Source organism: Eurosta solidaginis, chromosome 4 (genome assembly GCF_040869045.1).
Source record: "Eurosta solidaginis isolate ZX-2024a chromosome 4, ASM4086904v1, whole genome shotgun sequence".
Taxonomy (NCBI): Eukaryota; Metazoa; Arthropoda; class Insecta; order Diptera; family Tephritidae; genus Eurosta; species Eurosta solidaginis.
In genome coordinates this window covers 190,239,464-190,257,570 of record NC_090322.1, presented here as the reverse complement: position 1 = coordinate 190,257,570, position 18,107 = coordinate 190,239,464, and the positions used below count along the sequence as shown (strand labels likewise).

At 38.6% G+C, this 18,107-nt stretch overlaps 1 protein-coding gene across 6 annotated transcripts in view; it reads right to left on the bottom strand.

Annotated features, from left to right (window-relative positions):
- Positions 1 to 3,337: 3,337 nt before the first annotated feature.
- Positions 3,338 to 18,107, bottom strand: part of Klp3A (kinesin-like protein 3A) — a 32,735-nt gene continuing 17,965 nt past the window's right edge. For 2 of the 6 annotated variants that reach the window (XM_067784318.1, XM_067784319.1), the window contains exons 4-8: positions 8,478 to 9,864; positions 7,138 to 7,963; positions 6,920 to 7,063; positions 6,444 to 6,826; positions 3,338 to 4,277 (exon numbers count right to left, since the gene is read on the bottom strand). In XM_067784318.1, coding sequence (XP_067640419.1) covers positions 4,223 to 4,277; positions 6,444 to 6,826; positions 6,920 to 7,063; positions 7,138 to 7,963; positions 8,478 to 9,864 — 2,795 coding nt within the window. In that variant the 3' untranslated portion in view covers positions 3,338 to 4,222. Of the gene's footprint in view, positions 4,278 to 6,238; positions 6,359 to 6,443; positions 6,827 to 6,919; positions 7,064 to 7,137; positions 7,964 to 8,477; positions 9,865 to 18,107 lie in introns of all 6 variants that reach the window. The other 4 variants (XR_010953078.1, XR_010953077.1, XR_010953076.1 and 1 more) reach the window with 4 other exon arrangements.

Sequence of the window (18,107 nt, the reverse complement as noted above, 5' to 3'; positions counted from 1 at the left end):
TTCTCAATATCTAAATTTAAAGTTAATTAATATTCCCATTTTAAATTTTAATATTTGGTGTGAAATTTCAGGAGAAACTCCTAGGCCATTTGTACCGAGTAATTTGCGAAAGACAGTATTTGATATTTTACATGGAATAGCACATCCGGGTACAAGAGCTACACGACGGCTCATAGTTAAAAAATATTATTGGCCTAATATGAATAAGGATATTAATATTTGGTCAAAAGAGTGTCTTAATTGTCAAAAGTCTAAAGTTTATCGTCATACAAAATCCCCTGTTATCAAAATTAAATTCCCAAGAATAGATTTGAACACATCCATTTAAATATAGTTGGACCATTACCTATTTCAAAAGGGCATCGCTATATTTTAACGATTATTGAAAGATTTACCCGTTGGCCTGAGGCATATGCATTAAAAGATATTTCAGCAACTACAATTGCAAATAAGTTTTTTTAGAGAATATATTTCTCGGTTTGGAGTTCCGTTAAAGATAACAACTGATCAAGGTAGCCAATTTACATCGAAATTGTTTTCAGAGTTAACTAAATTACTTGGTAGTCACTAAATTACAACATCCGCATATCACCCTCAAGGAAATGGTATGGTTGAAAGGTTTCATAGACAATTAAAGACTACTATAATAGCTAGAGAGGACACAAATAATTGGTATGACGAGTTACCTGTCATATTACTTGGTTTGCGATCTATTTACAAAGAAGATATTTCGGCTACACCAGCGGAAATAGTTTTCGGTCAGAATTTACGTTTGCCAGGGGAACTTGTTGTGCCATCAGCTAAAAATGTCTCATCAACTGAAGTTTTAAGTAATTTACGTGAACATTTTCGAGATGTTAGATCAAATTTAAGTCATCATAAAGATGCTGATACTGGAATTTATGTTCCAAAATATCTTCAAACTTGTAAATTTGCATTCGTTCGAGTCATTAATAAACATTGATTACAACAACCATATGAAGGACCTTACAAAATTGTGGAAAAAGACCAAAAATGTTTTGAACTTGAAATAGATAATAATATTAAAACTATTCCTATTGATAGATTAAAACCTGCAATAATTGAGACAACAGACACAAACAACACCAAGAATTTACATAAAAAGAGAGTTACATTCAATTTGTTTAATGATAAATTTTCTTGAAGGGGGAGTAATGTAGGGTTCTTATTATTTTTATTTAACTTTGTATTTTAGTTACCTTGAACTTTGTAATTTTTTAAATGTATTATCAATATTTTAAGTTTCAATATTGATTTTCAATTTTCAAAAATTTTCATTGTTGTGAAAAATAAAGAAAGAATTTGACGCATACTTTTAGGCGTTTCTTTTAAAAATATAATTTAAAGTTTTACTATAAAATAAAAACGTGGTTTCAATAACCACAACGAGCTCTAATATATGCCGATGATGTAAAAATTTGCTATACATGCTTGCCTTCGGATTTAACTCGCTCAAATCTACTTCAGATTGATTTAGACTCATTTCAACGTTGGTGTACAATAAATGGATTAGTTCTAAACTGTTCCAAATGTAAGTTCATGACATTTCATCGCTTGAAGCCTGTCCTGTCGTCTTATGCACTTTATGGCACTCTTATGGAGCGTATATCTTCGATTAACGGTTTAGGGGTTCTGTTTGACTCGAAACTGAGCTTCAATTCACATATTTCAGCTATTACTAATAAAGCAATGGGTACACTTGGTTTTGTTAAACGCTGGGCTAAGGAGTTGAAGGATCCGTATCTGACCAAAGTCCTCTACACTTCGCTGGTCCGCCCAATACTTGAGTATTGCTCGTGTTTGGTGTCCATTATATATTTCTCATATAAAACGTATTGAGTCTGTGCAGAAACAATTTTTAATTTTTGCTCTACGGGCCTTTAACTGGGACTCAAATCTTCATCTTCCGTCTTATAGAAGTATACTTCTTCTCATTGATTTGCCAACTCTGGAAAATCGTAGAATATTACTCGGGGTAATGTTCCTGCAGAAGCTAATTCTAGGTGAGGTTGACTCCTCTGAGCTGCTAAGCCGATTGAACTTTGCAGTTCCTGCTAGGGTGTCCAGACACTACGTGCCCTTCCATTTACCCCTGTGTCGTATAAATTTTGGCAAAAATTATCCTATACGTGTTTGGTGCTCGTACTATAACGACTTCTATAATTGCATTGAATGTTCGTTTGTTGCCTTAGGCAACGCTATACTTTTCAGTCTCAACTGATATCTTAAAGTTTACTTGTTTAATTTGTAATGATAGTTTAATTTTAGTTCTTGTTCAACGTTAAACAAAATTGTAAATTTTTTATTCTATACTTGTATATATTTTTACGCTATCTTTTTTTATGTTACTTTCCTTTGTATTTTGTTAGTCGACCACTCTTGTTAGTTGACTTTAAATAATTAAATAAATAAAATAAATAAATAAATTGGCGCCAGTTGGCGGAGCGAAGGAGCGACTGGCGCGCCTTGTTGGACGGCCATAACCATTTAGACGGTTAAGCGCCAATTAAGTAAGTAATTATGACATCTCCTAAAGTTCACTTCCTAAGACCCAGTTGCAGGCCGGCAAGTTATCTTTTTTGAGCTCAGGGTTAACCCGACTTGATTGGTTAACAATTTTAATTACCTTGCACTATGACGAGTTAGCAGTTAACCCAAAACTGAAAAACTAAATATTTAATACAGCATTTTTCGGGGATTAAATTGCAAACTCGAGAGTCAAATGTCAACTTAAAATTATTGTAACGAATTTACTGCAATTCCCCTTATTTGCAATCAATAATGCAAAATGGCCATTATTAAAGTTCCTCACAATAACACTACTATTGCTCGCCAGATAGCGTCTTAAATCAAACTGATTGTCGTGCCTCTACTGTTGCGGCATTTTATACTCTGTGATTTCTCGTTTGCATACTTCTAGGCTCTTCCAGAATTTACTTAGTTACTGCTATATATGTAATTATAACTACAGATGCACGTGTATAGCTTCTCATATGCGCGTGTATTTGTGAGCGACACTTCCACAATTATAAATGCATACTTTTGGGAGGTATTCAGATAAGATATCTGCATGTGTTTGTGCGTCTCTTCTCCGCTGCGTGTACTTACATATGTGTAGACATAATGACTGATCTATTGATGTGCATAAAAGTCACTGCTTAGCATCGGCTTAGAGATAGTATCCCTTAGTGCTGCTAATATTCGTCACATTATTATACATAATTGAATTTTAATTTTAAATATAATTCCTTTGCTAGAGTCGATGTTGCAACCAGTCGCTAGCAATATACGACATACTTCAAAAAACAATTTGAGGTTTTATTTGATTATAGTTGGTTTTTATTTTATTACTACCTAAAAATGCAATGTGGTAATGAAATGTGTGTTCTACGTGCGTGGGAATGTGTGAAAGTTGTTTGAGAATTAATATAAAATTTAGGTAGAATGATTTTCCTTAAAAGTTTAAAATATGTATATATATCTGTTCCTAAGTAGGATAAATACAATAACTAGGAAAGATTGCTAGCTGTTGTCTTTTGTACAACATATGACCACGAAGATAATGCAAATATAAAAAACAATTACAATTAAAATATGAAACAAGTTGGACGTTAATGATCAAAGGATTAATACATATTCATATAGTAGCTTACTATTAAAAGAATGTCCCTCCTATTTACTTTAATGCAAATAAGAGTTAAGATATAATGTAGTATATTAGGTATATATTTGTTAGCTAACAGTATCTTCACTTAATATAATTATTGTTGTATGTTGTTCTTTCGATTAACAAAAAAAAAAACAAAACCATGTATATTTTAGGCGAGTTGAGGCATACATCAATTAGTTCCAAATCAGTGTAAAAGTACATACAATTCTTAACAAATGCATATACAAATAAATATATATGCATTTATGTATGTATGTAAATATGGTATATCTTATCAAAATATGTATATGTATGAATGTGTGTTTGAAAGCATCTGTATGCGTTTGGTTTGCAAATATGATGCAAAAATGCTTTAGCGATAATAAATATCGAGAGCAATTATTTAGATTCGAAGTGTTAAGTTCTAAAATGAAATGAAATTAAAATTAGATTAATTAAAAATCAAATACAATTAAAAATCAGTTCCTCCCACCACCTAAAAGAGTGTACGCTTATATGTATTCAGTCATATGCTCTTTGACACATATATGTTCATTCGAAGAATTTCTTCTTGGCTGAAGGCAAATCGAAGGATATCGTTGATAATCTGTAAGTAGAAGAAAATAAGGGAACAAGAAAAGATAAAAAGAAAGGTTTTGATTATTAGTGTGCAGAAATGCAGCAAAAAAATGTATGTAGAAGTAATGAAATCACGAAATCAAAATAGTAACTTTATCTAGAATCTAGATTGGGTTAATTTCTTTGCGGTATTTTACCAATTCGGTATAGAACCACGTTTAGTAATTCGACATGTTGAACAACTTAATATTTTTTGAAATGCGTTTCACGCAGATTTTTATATGCGGGATATGAACGCTGTATGCTCCATTTCTGGCTCGACTTTAGTGGGTTCTGTGAATTTTGTTCGCCTTTACGGCAAGCATTCCTTGCTATGTAGACAAACCCAAACCCGGAATGAAAACTAGCAATCGAAAATATTAAATTTTTTTAAATTAAAATTTAATAAGTTTAATTTTTCAAAGAGTATATACATATATATATGTGACCTGGAATCATGAAAGGCACCTATTGTTCGAAAATACAGTTGTTCACTTGTTGCGTGGTTCTTATAGGAAATTTAACGCTCTTTCCAATGGAACAAACCGCAGTTTTCTATTTTTCTTAGTTTTTTTCACAAATCGCATTTAAAGCCAAATCGGACCACAAATACGATTTTTGAAATATTTCGATCCATCCGCCACCTGTCGGAGATTTTTTTCATTTTGTGCCTTTTCATTTATCTATGCCGGCAAAATTTTTTCTAAAAATAGTCCCCTGCGTCGTTGCTGCTCACATTACAATGATTTGTACAACTGCATTAGCCTTGAAAGTTCGTTTGCCACTTTACATACTGTCATACTCTTAGGTTTAGCCTGATATTTTAATTTTATTTTTCTTTCGTGTGTTCCCACTACTGGGTATCCGGCTCTTTTATGAGCACGTCGCGTCAGCCCCCTTATGGGCATATAATGCGTATAATTATATATAATTTACTTTAATTCTTGGCTTGTAAGTTTATGTACGTTCTTTTCTTGTAATTGAATATATTATTCTTAGCAGTCGACCGCTTTGTTTTTGAGTCGACTATAATTTAAAAAAAAAAAAAATATACAAAAACTTTAAACGCGTTTTTCTCGAAAACTTGTTTTCGCACAATAGGTCCCTTTCATGACTACAGGTCACATATGTATATATACATATTTGGTTTTGGTTATTTCAATTCAATCAACGGCATCTTAAAAACCATAACGACCTATGTGCTAAAAGCTGTTCCTTCTTTACGCGATAAAGAGTCTCCTCGAATGTTTTCGAGGAGTATATGCGATGATGGTGACTGGAAATAAGCACCATTAATGTACTAGTCCGACCAACTAGAGAACGATTTGATGTTCTATGTCTGTGAATTTCAGTCGCCTATTACGACCGCCTACCCCTCAGCAGGTAATGGGGCTAAAATTATACCCGCGGCCAGTATGCCTGTCGTAAGAGGCGACTAAAATACCCAAAAGGTGTAACCATTTCAAAAGGCTGTCAGCGCAATTTATAGCTTCTTCAACCCAATTGTCAACATCACCTATCCGTGGTGAATCCTGTTTCTTTAGCATTCGAGGCTCTACCGTCCACAACTTCCTCATGGAACTAGGAGGTTAGGGGCGGGATGGCCTAAAAGAGTCAATGTGCTCATATTAAATCGTTCCCATTATGGTCTGGCTTGTACTTTAATGGTGCTTGTTACGGGAACGTAACTGGTCTATATCAGGCTAAGGACCATCAACATCGATAACACTCCCCAAAACCTTCAGGGATGTCTTAATCACTACAAGAACAACAGCAAACACATAAGTGTTCTAAGCCCCTTAAGACGCTGGTGCTAACTACTTTAAATAAAATTTTAGAGTAGAAAATAAAAGGGATGACGGAAAATCGATCCAATACATATGACCCATCTTTATTGGCACACAAAATTGATTTTGATTCAAAAGTGGACGATAAACTGTTTTATTCTACTTAACTAACAACGGACGGCAATGATATCACGGTTATTATTCGGTGTGATAATAAAGCTAGAAAATTAAATAGCAGAAGTCATTACTCCAGTCTCTGAAATTCCGCTTTTGCTAAATTAAACTAAAATAATGAATGCAAACAAGAATGAAAACAAAAAAATAAATGTCTAATATTATTGACTTAATTATAGAAATTTTTCAATTACCTGGCCATTTTTGGCGTGAGAAATGCGTGGCTTGGCTTTGCAAACGTGGAATTAGCATCATCCTTTGGCGGTGTACCCACCATAATCTGTGTGTCACTAGACTGCTGGTGATGTTGACTCGACAGCGAATCATCATTTTCTTTCTCATCACTATCATGACTGTGTTTACCATTTTTGCAATTATCGCCACAATGACATTTTTTAGTGCATTTTTCACCGGACGAAAAGCAACCACAACGTTTTGAAGCACATTCTTTACGACATTTACAACCCAAATGCTTAGTCTTAGTTGTGGTACTATGCTTTTTGTCGCTACTAGTGGTAGTATCTTTAGCAAATGTTTCATTAGATCCACTGCTGTTGTTGCTATGAATTGTCGAGCGCTATTATACATGTGTATATTTATACAAATATACAAGATTATACTGAAATGATTAGAATCAAAACATTAACATAAAAATAGAAAAATATCTTACAGTTGATTTGGCTGAACGTTTAAAGCGTGGTGTTTTCTTCCAATCCGGGTCATCGGATGAGTCATCTATATCATCCTCACTTGAAAGCGATAAGGCGTCATCATCATCCTCCCCCTCTTCTTTGATTTCAATGATTTCTTTTGGCTGCAAACACAACAACGATACTCATACTCATCTTAGTTTGTGTGCGTCCACCCCCTGTGCAGCCATTTGCTCACCTTCTTGAATACCTCTTTTTTGCGTGTACTCTTTGCTTCCACCGCTTGTTGCAATTGATTCACCAAATTCTTATAATACTCCAATTCCTCACGTAACGTATCCATTTTGTTCAATTGTTCCTCCTGTATTTTCATACGTTGTTCTTGTTCTGGTGTCAGCGCTTCATCTGTACCCACAGCCAGCTGTGGAGCATTGTGTAATTCCCTCAATAGTACAGCAATTTTCTCTTCATATGTATTCTCACGTTCAGCAATAGCGTCTTCATGTTCCAATTCCATTAGTCTCATACGTTTGGCTGCTACTGCACTTGTTTGCTCGGCAGCCTCTCGCAATGCAGTTTGTTCATCTAAAGCAATCTTTTGCTCCTGTGAACGTATTGCATTTTCATGCCGCATATCAGAAATTGACTTAAGCAATTGACGCATAACCGCACGTGCTTCTACTATACTATTTACACCTTCGTAGAGTGCGCGCATGCGCGAATCTAGATCAATTGTACATGTTTTTTGTTGCAAATCGGTTATTTGTGCATTGCGCATTTCAAGATCTTCTTGTAGCGAATCTAATTCTTGTGCTGCTGCAGTGCCTGCTTGTGGGTGTTGATTACGTAACTCAGCAATGCGCATACTTATGATTCCACGATCTTCCAGCAACTGTTCAAGAGAATGTTCTGCGTCGATGAAGGAAACGATTATCTCTAATTCGCGTTCCACCCATGATATTACTTGATCAACCTTATTACTTGCGGTGCTTACATCTTTAGCCGATTGGGTTTTTTGTCGCTGCGATTGGGCGACACGTTGGCGGTCGAGTGCATCTTTAAGGCTACAAGTGGAAGAACACAAATGTTCTTTGAATTAGAACTAAAATAAAAATGTACGTGCGAAGTATGTGAATTCTCTATTTTTCTACAAAGTAAATCCTGGTACAGACTGCCGCCCATCTACAATATTTCTCGTTGGAATTTAAAAAAGTTATTGGTTGTTGAAAATAATAAGAGGATATCTGAAAATAATTTGATTTCAGACAAAGTCAATTTAATTTTGCAATAGTCTTTTGGATAAGTTAGATTGCAAAACACTCAAAAAATCCAATTAAAAGATTTATTTAAAAAAATAAAAAATAAAACATTTATTTTAAAAACTCATATATTCATGGACGTTCATCTATAAATCATTAATATCAGATAACCTACTACCAACGCCGCTAGATAGAGTACCATTCTGGAACTAATCACCTAACCTTGCACCTTAATTGATTACAGCCCTATGCTAAAGTATATCTAGCCTTTCAAATATTTTGCTCTAGCAATAAACAATTACTTAGTAAGTACACATACCGCTTGTTAATAGCCTGAGCTTCTTCACATTTCCTCTTCAAAACATTACGCTGTTTCGAATGCAAAGCTTCTTTACGCGCCATTTCATTCTTCATTTTCCGATCTTTGGTGCGCAGTTGAATTAGCTCTTTCTCACGCGACAATTTCCATTGACGGAAGTTTTCTGACTCTTGACGCATAGCACGTATTAACTTAACTTTAGATTCTTTCATTGCCTGTATTTCACTGTGTAGATTTTGTATTTTCTGCGTCTCTTTTTCACGCACTTTTAATAACTTAGCTTGCTGCATATTCTTACGCTTCATATCGCTTATCTCCTGTTCGAGCGTTTGTAAGCGTTTTCGTCGCTCTTCTGCCAATTTAGCAGAAGCATTTTCTTTTACATGACGCAATTTATCAAGCAATTGATTTCTTTCATCTTCTAGTTCTTGTATCTTTTTCTCACATTCAATAAACTTTTCTTCGGTATTATCTTCAAGTGTACAAAACTTTACCAAATTACCAGCAACACGCTGGTGTAATTCTTCTTTCAAATTTAATTCACGATTAATGCGCCTTAGTTGTTCTTTATAATCCATTTGAGTATTTGTATATGCATCAGTTTGCTCTTGCATTTGCGAATGGACTTCAAGTAGCGCGCTGCTAGCCTCTTCATCAGCTCCATTGTTAGCGTGGCCATTTATTGTGGCACGTTTGTGATTTTCAATTTCGGTTTGGGTACGTTCCAACTCTACATCAAGTCCTTGTACAACCTCATTAATTTGCTTGATACGTTCTGCAGTTGCTTCTTGCTCTTCAATCGATGCATTAACTTTGTAATTTTTGCCCAAATCGATGGCTATAGCTTTCAACTCATTTATTTTTAGTTTAAGTTTTTCATGTGCCTCTTCAGTTAAATGTGCACGCATTTCATGTTCAGCTGCATCGTGTAAGGTTGTTTGAAATTGTTGTTGCAATGTGTGGTACTTCTCTTGCAATATTTGGTATTTTTTAGCAATCTCAACATTTGTGGTAATTACGTTGCTGGTGGATGAGTTACAACCATTTGCACCTGCAGGTGGTGCAATACTTTGTAGAACACTATTTAAAGAGCTTGTCATTTGTGAAGACCCTCCGCCTGCAGCTAATAGCTCGACACGTAATTTTTGTATAATACTTTTTAAATGATTAATCTCAGCTGCATGCGGGTCTTGATTAACAATGGGTTTATTCTTGATTTTACGTGCCCGATCTGCATATCGTAGGGTACTTAAAGTCTCGGCTACATTGTAATCAGCCGGACTAACGCAGGCTATCATAAGTGTGATCGAATTGCCGCCAAGGGAGTCTTGCAACAAACGAGTGAGCTTGGAGTCGCGATAACGTACAAATCCTGATCCTTGACCAGCTGGAAAAGAGAAAAACAAACATTTACGGCGTTTAATACATACATATAATAATCATCATTCAATTATATTTGTTGAAGGAAGGCCTGCTCATAGTGAACCCCTGAACATTACAAACCTCAAATAATTTAATAAGGATCGAAAAAGCGTATGATTTGATACATTAAATTGTGAATAATAAACACCATGTTACCGTTGTTGTTGTTGTTGTTATTATCGGAACGTACCGGATCTATGTATATCCGGCAAAGGACCATCAATATCGGGAACTGTTGTTGATGTCGTTGTATTAACTGTAAACAGACTCCCCAGCGGGTTAGGGGCTTAGAATATACCCGCGGTAGGTATGCCTGTCGTAAGATTTGATCTAGGTGTTGTCTTCGACACTTCTTTCTCTTTCGTTAGTCATATCTGTTATGTCCTTCCGAAGGCTTACAGAAATCTGGCCTTCCTTCGCAGATATGCAAAAGATTTTAAGGATCCCTATACCATGAAGGCTCTTTTTATCTCTTTAGTTCGCTCAAAACTAGAATACGCCTCTGTTGTCTATCCTATCTATAGTGGCCACTCCGCCAGAATAGAAAGGGTTCAAAGAAAATTCATTAGATTTTGCTTATTTTCTATTAACTTTAAAGATCCTAATGTTTGTTTATGATCTCATCGCGGGCTCTTTGGATTGTTCAGCTCTCCTAGCAGAAGTTACTTTTAATGTACCTAATAGAGGTTTACGCCGATCACTTCTCTCTCTCTCTATTAAATACCGGCGGCGGCGGGGCGGCGTGCTGGGGTACGCCGGTGTTTTTACTTTAAAAAGCTTGATTTTTCTATTTAAAAAAATAGTATTTAGGAAAGGCTTTGTTTGTATGTATTAAAGGAAATCGACGTGTTGGCTATTGCGGAAAGATGCGGGGTCTTTGTATCAAGATCTGTTGTTGTTGTTGTAGCAGTGCTTCGCCCCACCTAACGTCTGCGACCGATCACAAATTGTCATCAATATCCTCTAACGGGAGTCCTAGGAAACTTGCTATTTCGACAGGGGTGTTAGAGGCGTTGGGATGTTCAGTTTTCTGGGTATTCAACAGGAACTGTTTGGTTAGCATCTCATTTCTCTCCTTGATGGGGAGTATTCTCACCTCATTATGTAGTTGGTGTTCTGGGGACATAAGGAGACAGCCCGTGGCGATTCTGAGAGCAGTATTTTGGCAGGCATGCAGCTTCTTCCAGTGGGTAGTTTTTAGGCTTGGCGACCATATAGGGGACGCGTAGCACGCAATCGGCTGGCCAATTGCGTTGCATGTGGTAATGAGCGTTTCTTTGTCTTTCCCTAAGTACTGCCAGCAAGAGATTTGAGGACTTTATTACGGCTCTGGATTTTCGGAACAATTGCGGCTGCGTGCTCACCAAAATGTAGATCCTGATCAAACGCCACACCCCAGATTTTGGGGTGTAGGACAGTCGGTAGCGTAGTGCCATCGACGTGGATGTTCAAAATGGTCATTTGGGACGTCCATGTTGTAAATAAGGTCGCGGAGGATTTAGTCGGTGATAATGCCAGGTTTGGCGAGGCGAAAAAACTGGAGAGATCAGGGAGGTAGCCGTTTATTCTGTTCCAAAGCTCATCGATCTGTGGGCCTGGGCCTGTGGGCATTATTATGCAGTCATCGGCGTAGGAAACGACAGTGACTCCTGCTGGTGGCGAAGGTGGCTTAGATATGTAGAAATTAAACAAAATTGGGGATAGGACAACACCCTGTGGCCCCCCTTGTTTAATTCTTCTTGGTCTTGATGTTTCATTTCTAAATTGCACCGATGCCTGCCAACCACCCAGATAATTTGCGGCCCACCTTTAAGACATGGTGGAAGGGTAGACCTTTCCAGGTCTTGCAGTAACGTGTCATGGTTGACCGTATCAAAAGCTTTTGATAGGTCTAGCGCAACGAGTACTGTTCTATGGTGGGGATTTTGATTTAAACCGCAATTTATCTGGGCGTTGATGGCATTTAGCGCGGTGGTGGCGTTTTGGAGTTTTCTGAAGCCATGCTGATGACAGGCAAATTTGATTGCAAAATGGCTTCAACCGTCTTGGCTACTGGCGATAGGAGAGATATCGGGCGATACGACTCTCCTATGTTAGCTGGTTTCCCAAGCTTTAGTAGCGGGACCACCTTGGCCATTTTCCATTTTTCGGGTATGACAAAGGTGGAAAGAGACAGGTTGAAGACAGGTGCTAAATATTTGAAACCCTCTTCCCCAAGGCTTTTAAGCATCGGCATGTCTATGCCGTCTGGGCCCACTGCTTTGGATGGTTTAGCATGACCGATGGCATCCTCAACCTCTTTGGCGGTGATGGTAATTGGTGACGCGCTGAATATATGTTTATGTGCGTGTCTGTTGGCCCTCCGTCTACCTTTGTCGACCATAGAATGAATTATATATTGTCGGCAGAAAGCGCTCGCGCATTTTTTCGCATCCGATAACACTTTATCGCCAAAGGCGGTGGAAACTTTGTCATTGTGTCTAGACGGATTCGATAGGGACTTTACGGTGGACCAAAGTTTACCTACACCGGCAGAGAGGTTAAAACCGCTGAGGTGCTCCTCCCATTTCGCCCGCTTGTGTTCATCCACAAGCAATCTGATGCGTTGGTTTATATCCCTTATTTGGGGGTCGCCGGGATCGAGCTGTCTTATAAGGTCACGTTCTCTCGCTAAACTTGCGGCCTCTGCCGGGAGGTGGGGCATTAGTCGGGATAGAGAGGGCAGCAAAGTGGTTGTCTGTAAAGGATTTGTTTTCGCTCCACTTTTTTTTTTAAAGTTTATGAAAGTGCGTTTTTCTGTGACCATGAAGTCGGCGGTACGCTCGAGCGAAATAAGTATAGGCAGGAGGTCGGATGCCAGTGTTACCATTGGCTGCCAGTTGACGCAATTTACGAGTTCTGCGCTCACTATTGAAATATCCGGCGAACTGTGACAGCTTCCTACCATACGTGTGGGGGCGTCTCCGTTTATTGTGCAGAACGTCGTTTCTTCTATTTGATCCGCCAACATCTCACCCCTACTGTCCGCCCGGAGGTTTGAATGCCATAGATCGTGATGGGCATTGAAATCGCCTAAGATAATGCGATTGTTGCCAGTGAGTAAGGCGCTGATATTAGGGCGATATCCACTGGGGCAACAGGTGGCAGGAGGGATGTAGATGTTGATGATTTCTAAGTTTCCATCGTCTGACTGGACAGATAAGCCTTGACGTTCTAAGACACTGTCCCTGCGGTCGATGGCGGGATCAAATATATGATATTGCACAGAGTGGTGTATGATAAAAGCGAAGCCGCCTCCATTTCCGCTCTCGCGATCTTTTTTCTGGAAATTATACCCAGAACAGGTCTGCTGTGCAGATCTTGCTGTGAGTTTAGTCTCTTGAATCGCAGCAATGCGGATGTTGTGCCGCTTCATGATCCCGACTATCCGTGATCTTCCCAGTTAATTCATTACAGTTTAACTGCAGAAGTCTGAAGTACATAGGGGGGACGTCGCCACTCTGGGAGTAAGTGATGGGTGACTACGCCTGGGTTGTGGAAGGCTAGGACGCAACTGCTGTTGTGGTCCTGGGACTGGATGTCCTTGGGTAAGCATTGGGGGTACCCGGTGTATTTGGGTATGACGCCTGGCAACATGGCGCAATGAAACCCGTCGAGGGGTTGCCGTTGCGTAGACCAGAACATCTAGGAAAGTGGCACCGCCCTTGGCAGGAGCTGCATTGGGCGGATGTCGCAAACGTATATATTCTGTGCTGGCAAACGGTGCAAAGAGAGGTATGGACTAAGAGTCTGTTTCCCTGACCTACACAATTGCTGCCGGAAAAGAGGGGGGAGAAGACGGAGGCAGGGGCTGATACTCGGCATTGTTCCCGACTGTACTACCACCGCGCTAAATGCCATTAGCACCCAGATAAATTGCGGTTTAAATCAATACCCCCACCATAGAACAGTACTCGTAGCGCTAGACCTATCCAAAGCTTTTGATACGGTCAACCATGGCTCGTTACTGCAGGACCTGGAAGGGTCTACCCTTCCCCCATGTCTTAAAAGGTGGACCGCAAATTATCTGAGTGGTCGGCAGGCATCGGTGCAATTTAGAAACGAAACATCAAAACCAAGGATTGTTTATACTAAAAGTTGGCAACCCTGGTGTGTGAAAGCTAAAGTAATTTGTGCTCCTCTTAAAATTTTCAAATTCATTGTTTATTGTGAGTCTTAATTCTTACAACCTGTGTCTAAACATTAATAAACGTAACATTTGTCTGTGGAAAGTAAGATCCTCTGTCCAGGTGATCTCCAATTCAACTTTACTAACTTGGCAGTATATTGCGATTGGTGCTCCTGCTTTGTTGTTGTTAGTCAACTTGTTTTTCTTTGACACCTTCATCAACTGTGTATCTTCCCGCCAAAAGTTTTATAGTCACTGAAGTTTCTGCTTCAAGCTTTATTTTGTGGTTTGCGTCTATGCTAAACTTGAAGCCTGCGTCATAATAATCTAAGCTGCGTTAGAGCTGCCACCCAGTTTCTTGGAGCAATATTTTTTGGCCCGTTTTTTTTTTCGAACACCATGGATCAAGTCAATGGTAAACGTCGTGGTGACGACCTTAATAACGAGGTTGATAGCGCCAAAAAGGTGCAACGGATCAGCGGCTTCTCTCCTAGTTTAATGCAAAGCATGGATCAGCGATTTGCTAAGTTCAACGATCTGATTGCTAAGCAAATTTTGGACTCGGAAAAAAGGCTCATCGAATTCGTATGCAAAAAACTAGAAGACAAATTTGTGGTGCTGAAGAAAGAGGTCAGTGAGCTTAATGCAAGAGTTACTCAGCTGGAGAGTGTGTTCGAGCGCGTTGGTTATCTCGAAGAGGAAGTAAAAAAACTCAAAAACAGTGCGTCAAAGCAAGAGAGCCATATTGCCGCAAGTGAAGTCCGTGTACACGGAATTCCCTTTAAGGAAGGAGAAAACTTAGCAAGTGTCTTTCATCACCTCTGTTCCACTCTTAGATTGCAACCAATACCTATAATGAGCATTTTTCGGCTACGGAAAATAGACAACAGCGTGACAGATCCGGCCGTAATAATCAAATTTCAGTCGCCGACAGACAGAAACAAATTGCTAAAAAGTATAGGCACCTTTAGGCGCCAAAACAATCCAAACATCAAAGGTCTGCAATTAGTTCATGTGGGCATAAATTCAAATGCTCCGATTTATGTAAATGCTTCGCTGTCTAGGCAAAACTATGCGATCTTCAAGGCAGCGATCCGTCTAAAGAAGAAAAGGAAGGTGGTGGCGGTTTTTTCTAAGAAGGGTCTGGTACATATCAGACGAACAGCCAACGCCAGCCCTGAAGCAATACATAGCTTGGATTTTCTAGAGCGTCTTGAGAATACCGGCGAAGAAAGCGCGAGTTCCTTTCGAGTTGATGATGCGCCAACGAATAATGATCAATAAATTAATTTCTATGTATGGTATATTACTTAAGTTCTTGAGTCTGTTCGTTTCTGTCTTTATCTCTCCCTATCATACTTGTAAACAATCACTTATGTTGTCTTTATTGTTACGCATCGCAGAGCATTCTTTATATCCCATATATAGTGATGGTCCTAGACTATAGGTTGTCTAGTTCCAAAGACTGTTTACATACACTGTTGCGCGTATTCAACAAACGTACTAAAGGGCTCAAAGTCATCCATCTTAATGCGCAAAGCCTATTTAAAAACCTGGATGAATTGAGATTCATATCTGAGGGTTCTGATATAGATGTTATATGTATTTCCGAAACCTGGTTTTCTTCATGTCACAAAAATGATTTGGTGCAACTAAATGGATATCAACTGTTCAGGGCTGATAGACGTGGTCATGGTGGTGGTGTTGCTATATATGTTAAAAGTAGTTTATCCTGTAAACTTTGCTGCAGTGCTAGTCCAAGTGATCTTGTCGAATATGTGTTCGTAGACGTTTTCTCTGTAAATAATGAAAGGCTTCTTATCGGCTGTGCATACAGACCTAATCGTGGAGTTGACTTCTCTGGCTTTATTGAATTTCTCGAGCCTCTACTTATAAGCTATGATAATATAATCATCGCTGGGGATTTCAACTCCAACCTTCTCGTCGACTCAACTCTAAAGCTAAGTATGGAGTCTCTTGGACTTTTTCCCATCAATTTAACTTCACCTACACACTTTACTGACTCAAATTCTTCTTTGCTGGATTTATTTTTTGTGAATGATCCCCTGAAATTGCTCCACTACGATCAATTGTCGGCATCTTGCTTTTCAAAACACGATCTAATATTTCTTAGTTACAACTTCCAAACGTCACACATACAATGCTCCTTTACATATCGTGATTTTAGAAGCATAGATTACAGTTCCCTTAATGCAGCGGTGGAGTCGGTTGAGTGGAGCTTGATTCGTACACTGACATCGGTCGATGATCAGGCATCATTCCTACAGAACCATATCATTAGGCTTTTCGACAACTATGTGCCAGTGAAACTCAAAGCTGCTACACACAAAAATACCCCTTGGTTTAGTGCCAATCTAAAACACTTAATTCACCAGCGTAACCTTGCTTACTCACGATGGAAAAGATACAAAACCCTGGAGGCTCACAACTGCTTCAAAACAGCTAGGATCGCTGCAAACAAAGCCATTAGGTCAGCTAAGCAAAAATTTTATAATAACAAGTTTAGTGCTGCTTTGAGTTCGAAGGAAACCTGGAAGTCGATTAAACATATTGGTATCGGAAAATCCAAATGTGATATTTCTGTCCTCCCTGATGTAGACATTAATGAGATAAATATAAATTTTGTAAATCTGCCAATCTCAACTGACAATATATGTGCTGATAATCATTGTATTCGCGCTAATGTTGATTTTGGTCCTCTTGAGTTTGCTAGTGTCGATGAGTGTGATGTCGTTCAAGCCATTCTTTCAGTAAAGTCTAATGCTATGGGGTTCGATGGTATATGTCCGAAATTTTTAAAAATAATTCTTCCTAAAATCCTTCCTCACTTAACCTACTTGGTTAACTCTGTGCTGACGTCCTGTGTATTTCCCAAATGTTGGAAAGTTGCTAAGGTAATCCCAATCCCCAAGCAAAACAAGGAGTATAGGCCTATAGCTATTCTGCCTTTCCTTTCCAAGGTCGTCGAACGAATTTTGCACTGCCAGATAAATACTTATGTGCAGAATAATAACCTTCTCACAGATTCCCAGTCTGGATTCAGGTCAAATCGTAGCTGTAAAACAGCGCTCCTATCGGTGATAGAGGATATTCGAGAACAAGTTGACAAAAATTTTACTGCTTTCCTGACTCTTCTCGACCATTCAAAAGCGTTTGACTCGGTCGACCACACCGTTCTCTGCAAGAAGCTGGACAACCTATTTAATTTCTCCAACTCTGCAACAGCCCTAATCAGATCGTATTTGGCCGACCGAACTCAGGCAGTAAGTGTTGGTAGCAGAAAGTCTGACTTCGTCAGTGTTTTAAGAGGAGTCCCACAAGGCTCAATCCTTGGTCCCCTGTTATTTGTTTTGTATATAAACGATTTGCCTGGTGTTCTCAAGTATTGTAATATTCACATTTATGCTGACGACGTACAATTGTATATGTGCTGTCCTAGTGATGTACCAGTTCATGTATTAATAACTTAAATTACGATTTGTGTCAAATTGGTACGTGGGCTTCTATGAACGGCTTATGTCTTAACCCTAAGAAGTCGAAATGTATAGTCATTCATAGAAGGTCACTAGATAAAAGTGGAATGGAAAATTTAATTTTAGACAACACTATTATAGAATACGTTGACACGGCAAAAAATCTAGGTATAGTTTTTAACAAAACCCTGACATGGAAAGATCACATCTTCCGCACAGTGGGAAAAGTGTATGGGATGCTTCGTACACTCTGGCTTACACAATATTTTACTCCGTTACATATTCGTCTACTAATAGCAAAAGCGTACTTAATACCTACGCTCCTTTATGGTTGTGAGGTTTACTCCAATTGTGACTATGTATGTAAGAGGAAACTTAATGTTGTGTATAACAACATTGCTAGATACGTCTATGGGTTGAAAAGACTTGACCACGTCTCTCAACATGCTTACAGGTTGCTAAACATTTCTTTCGATAACCTTATTAAACTTAAAACGCTCACTACGCTACATAAATTAATATATATGAAGGAACCTGACTATCTGT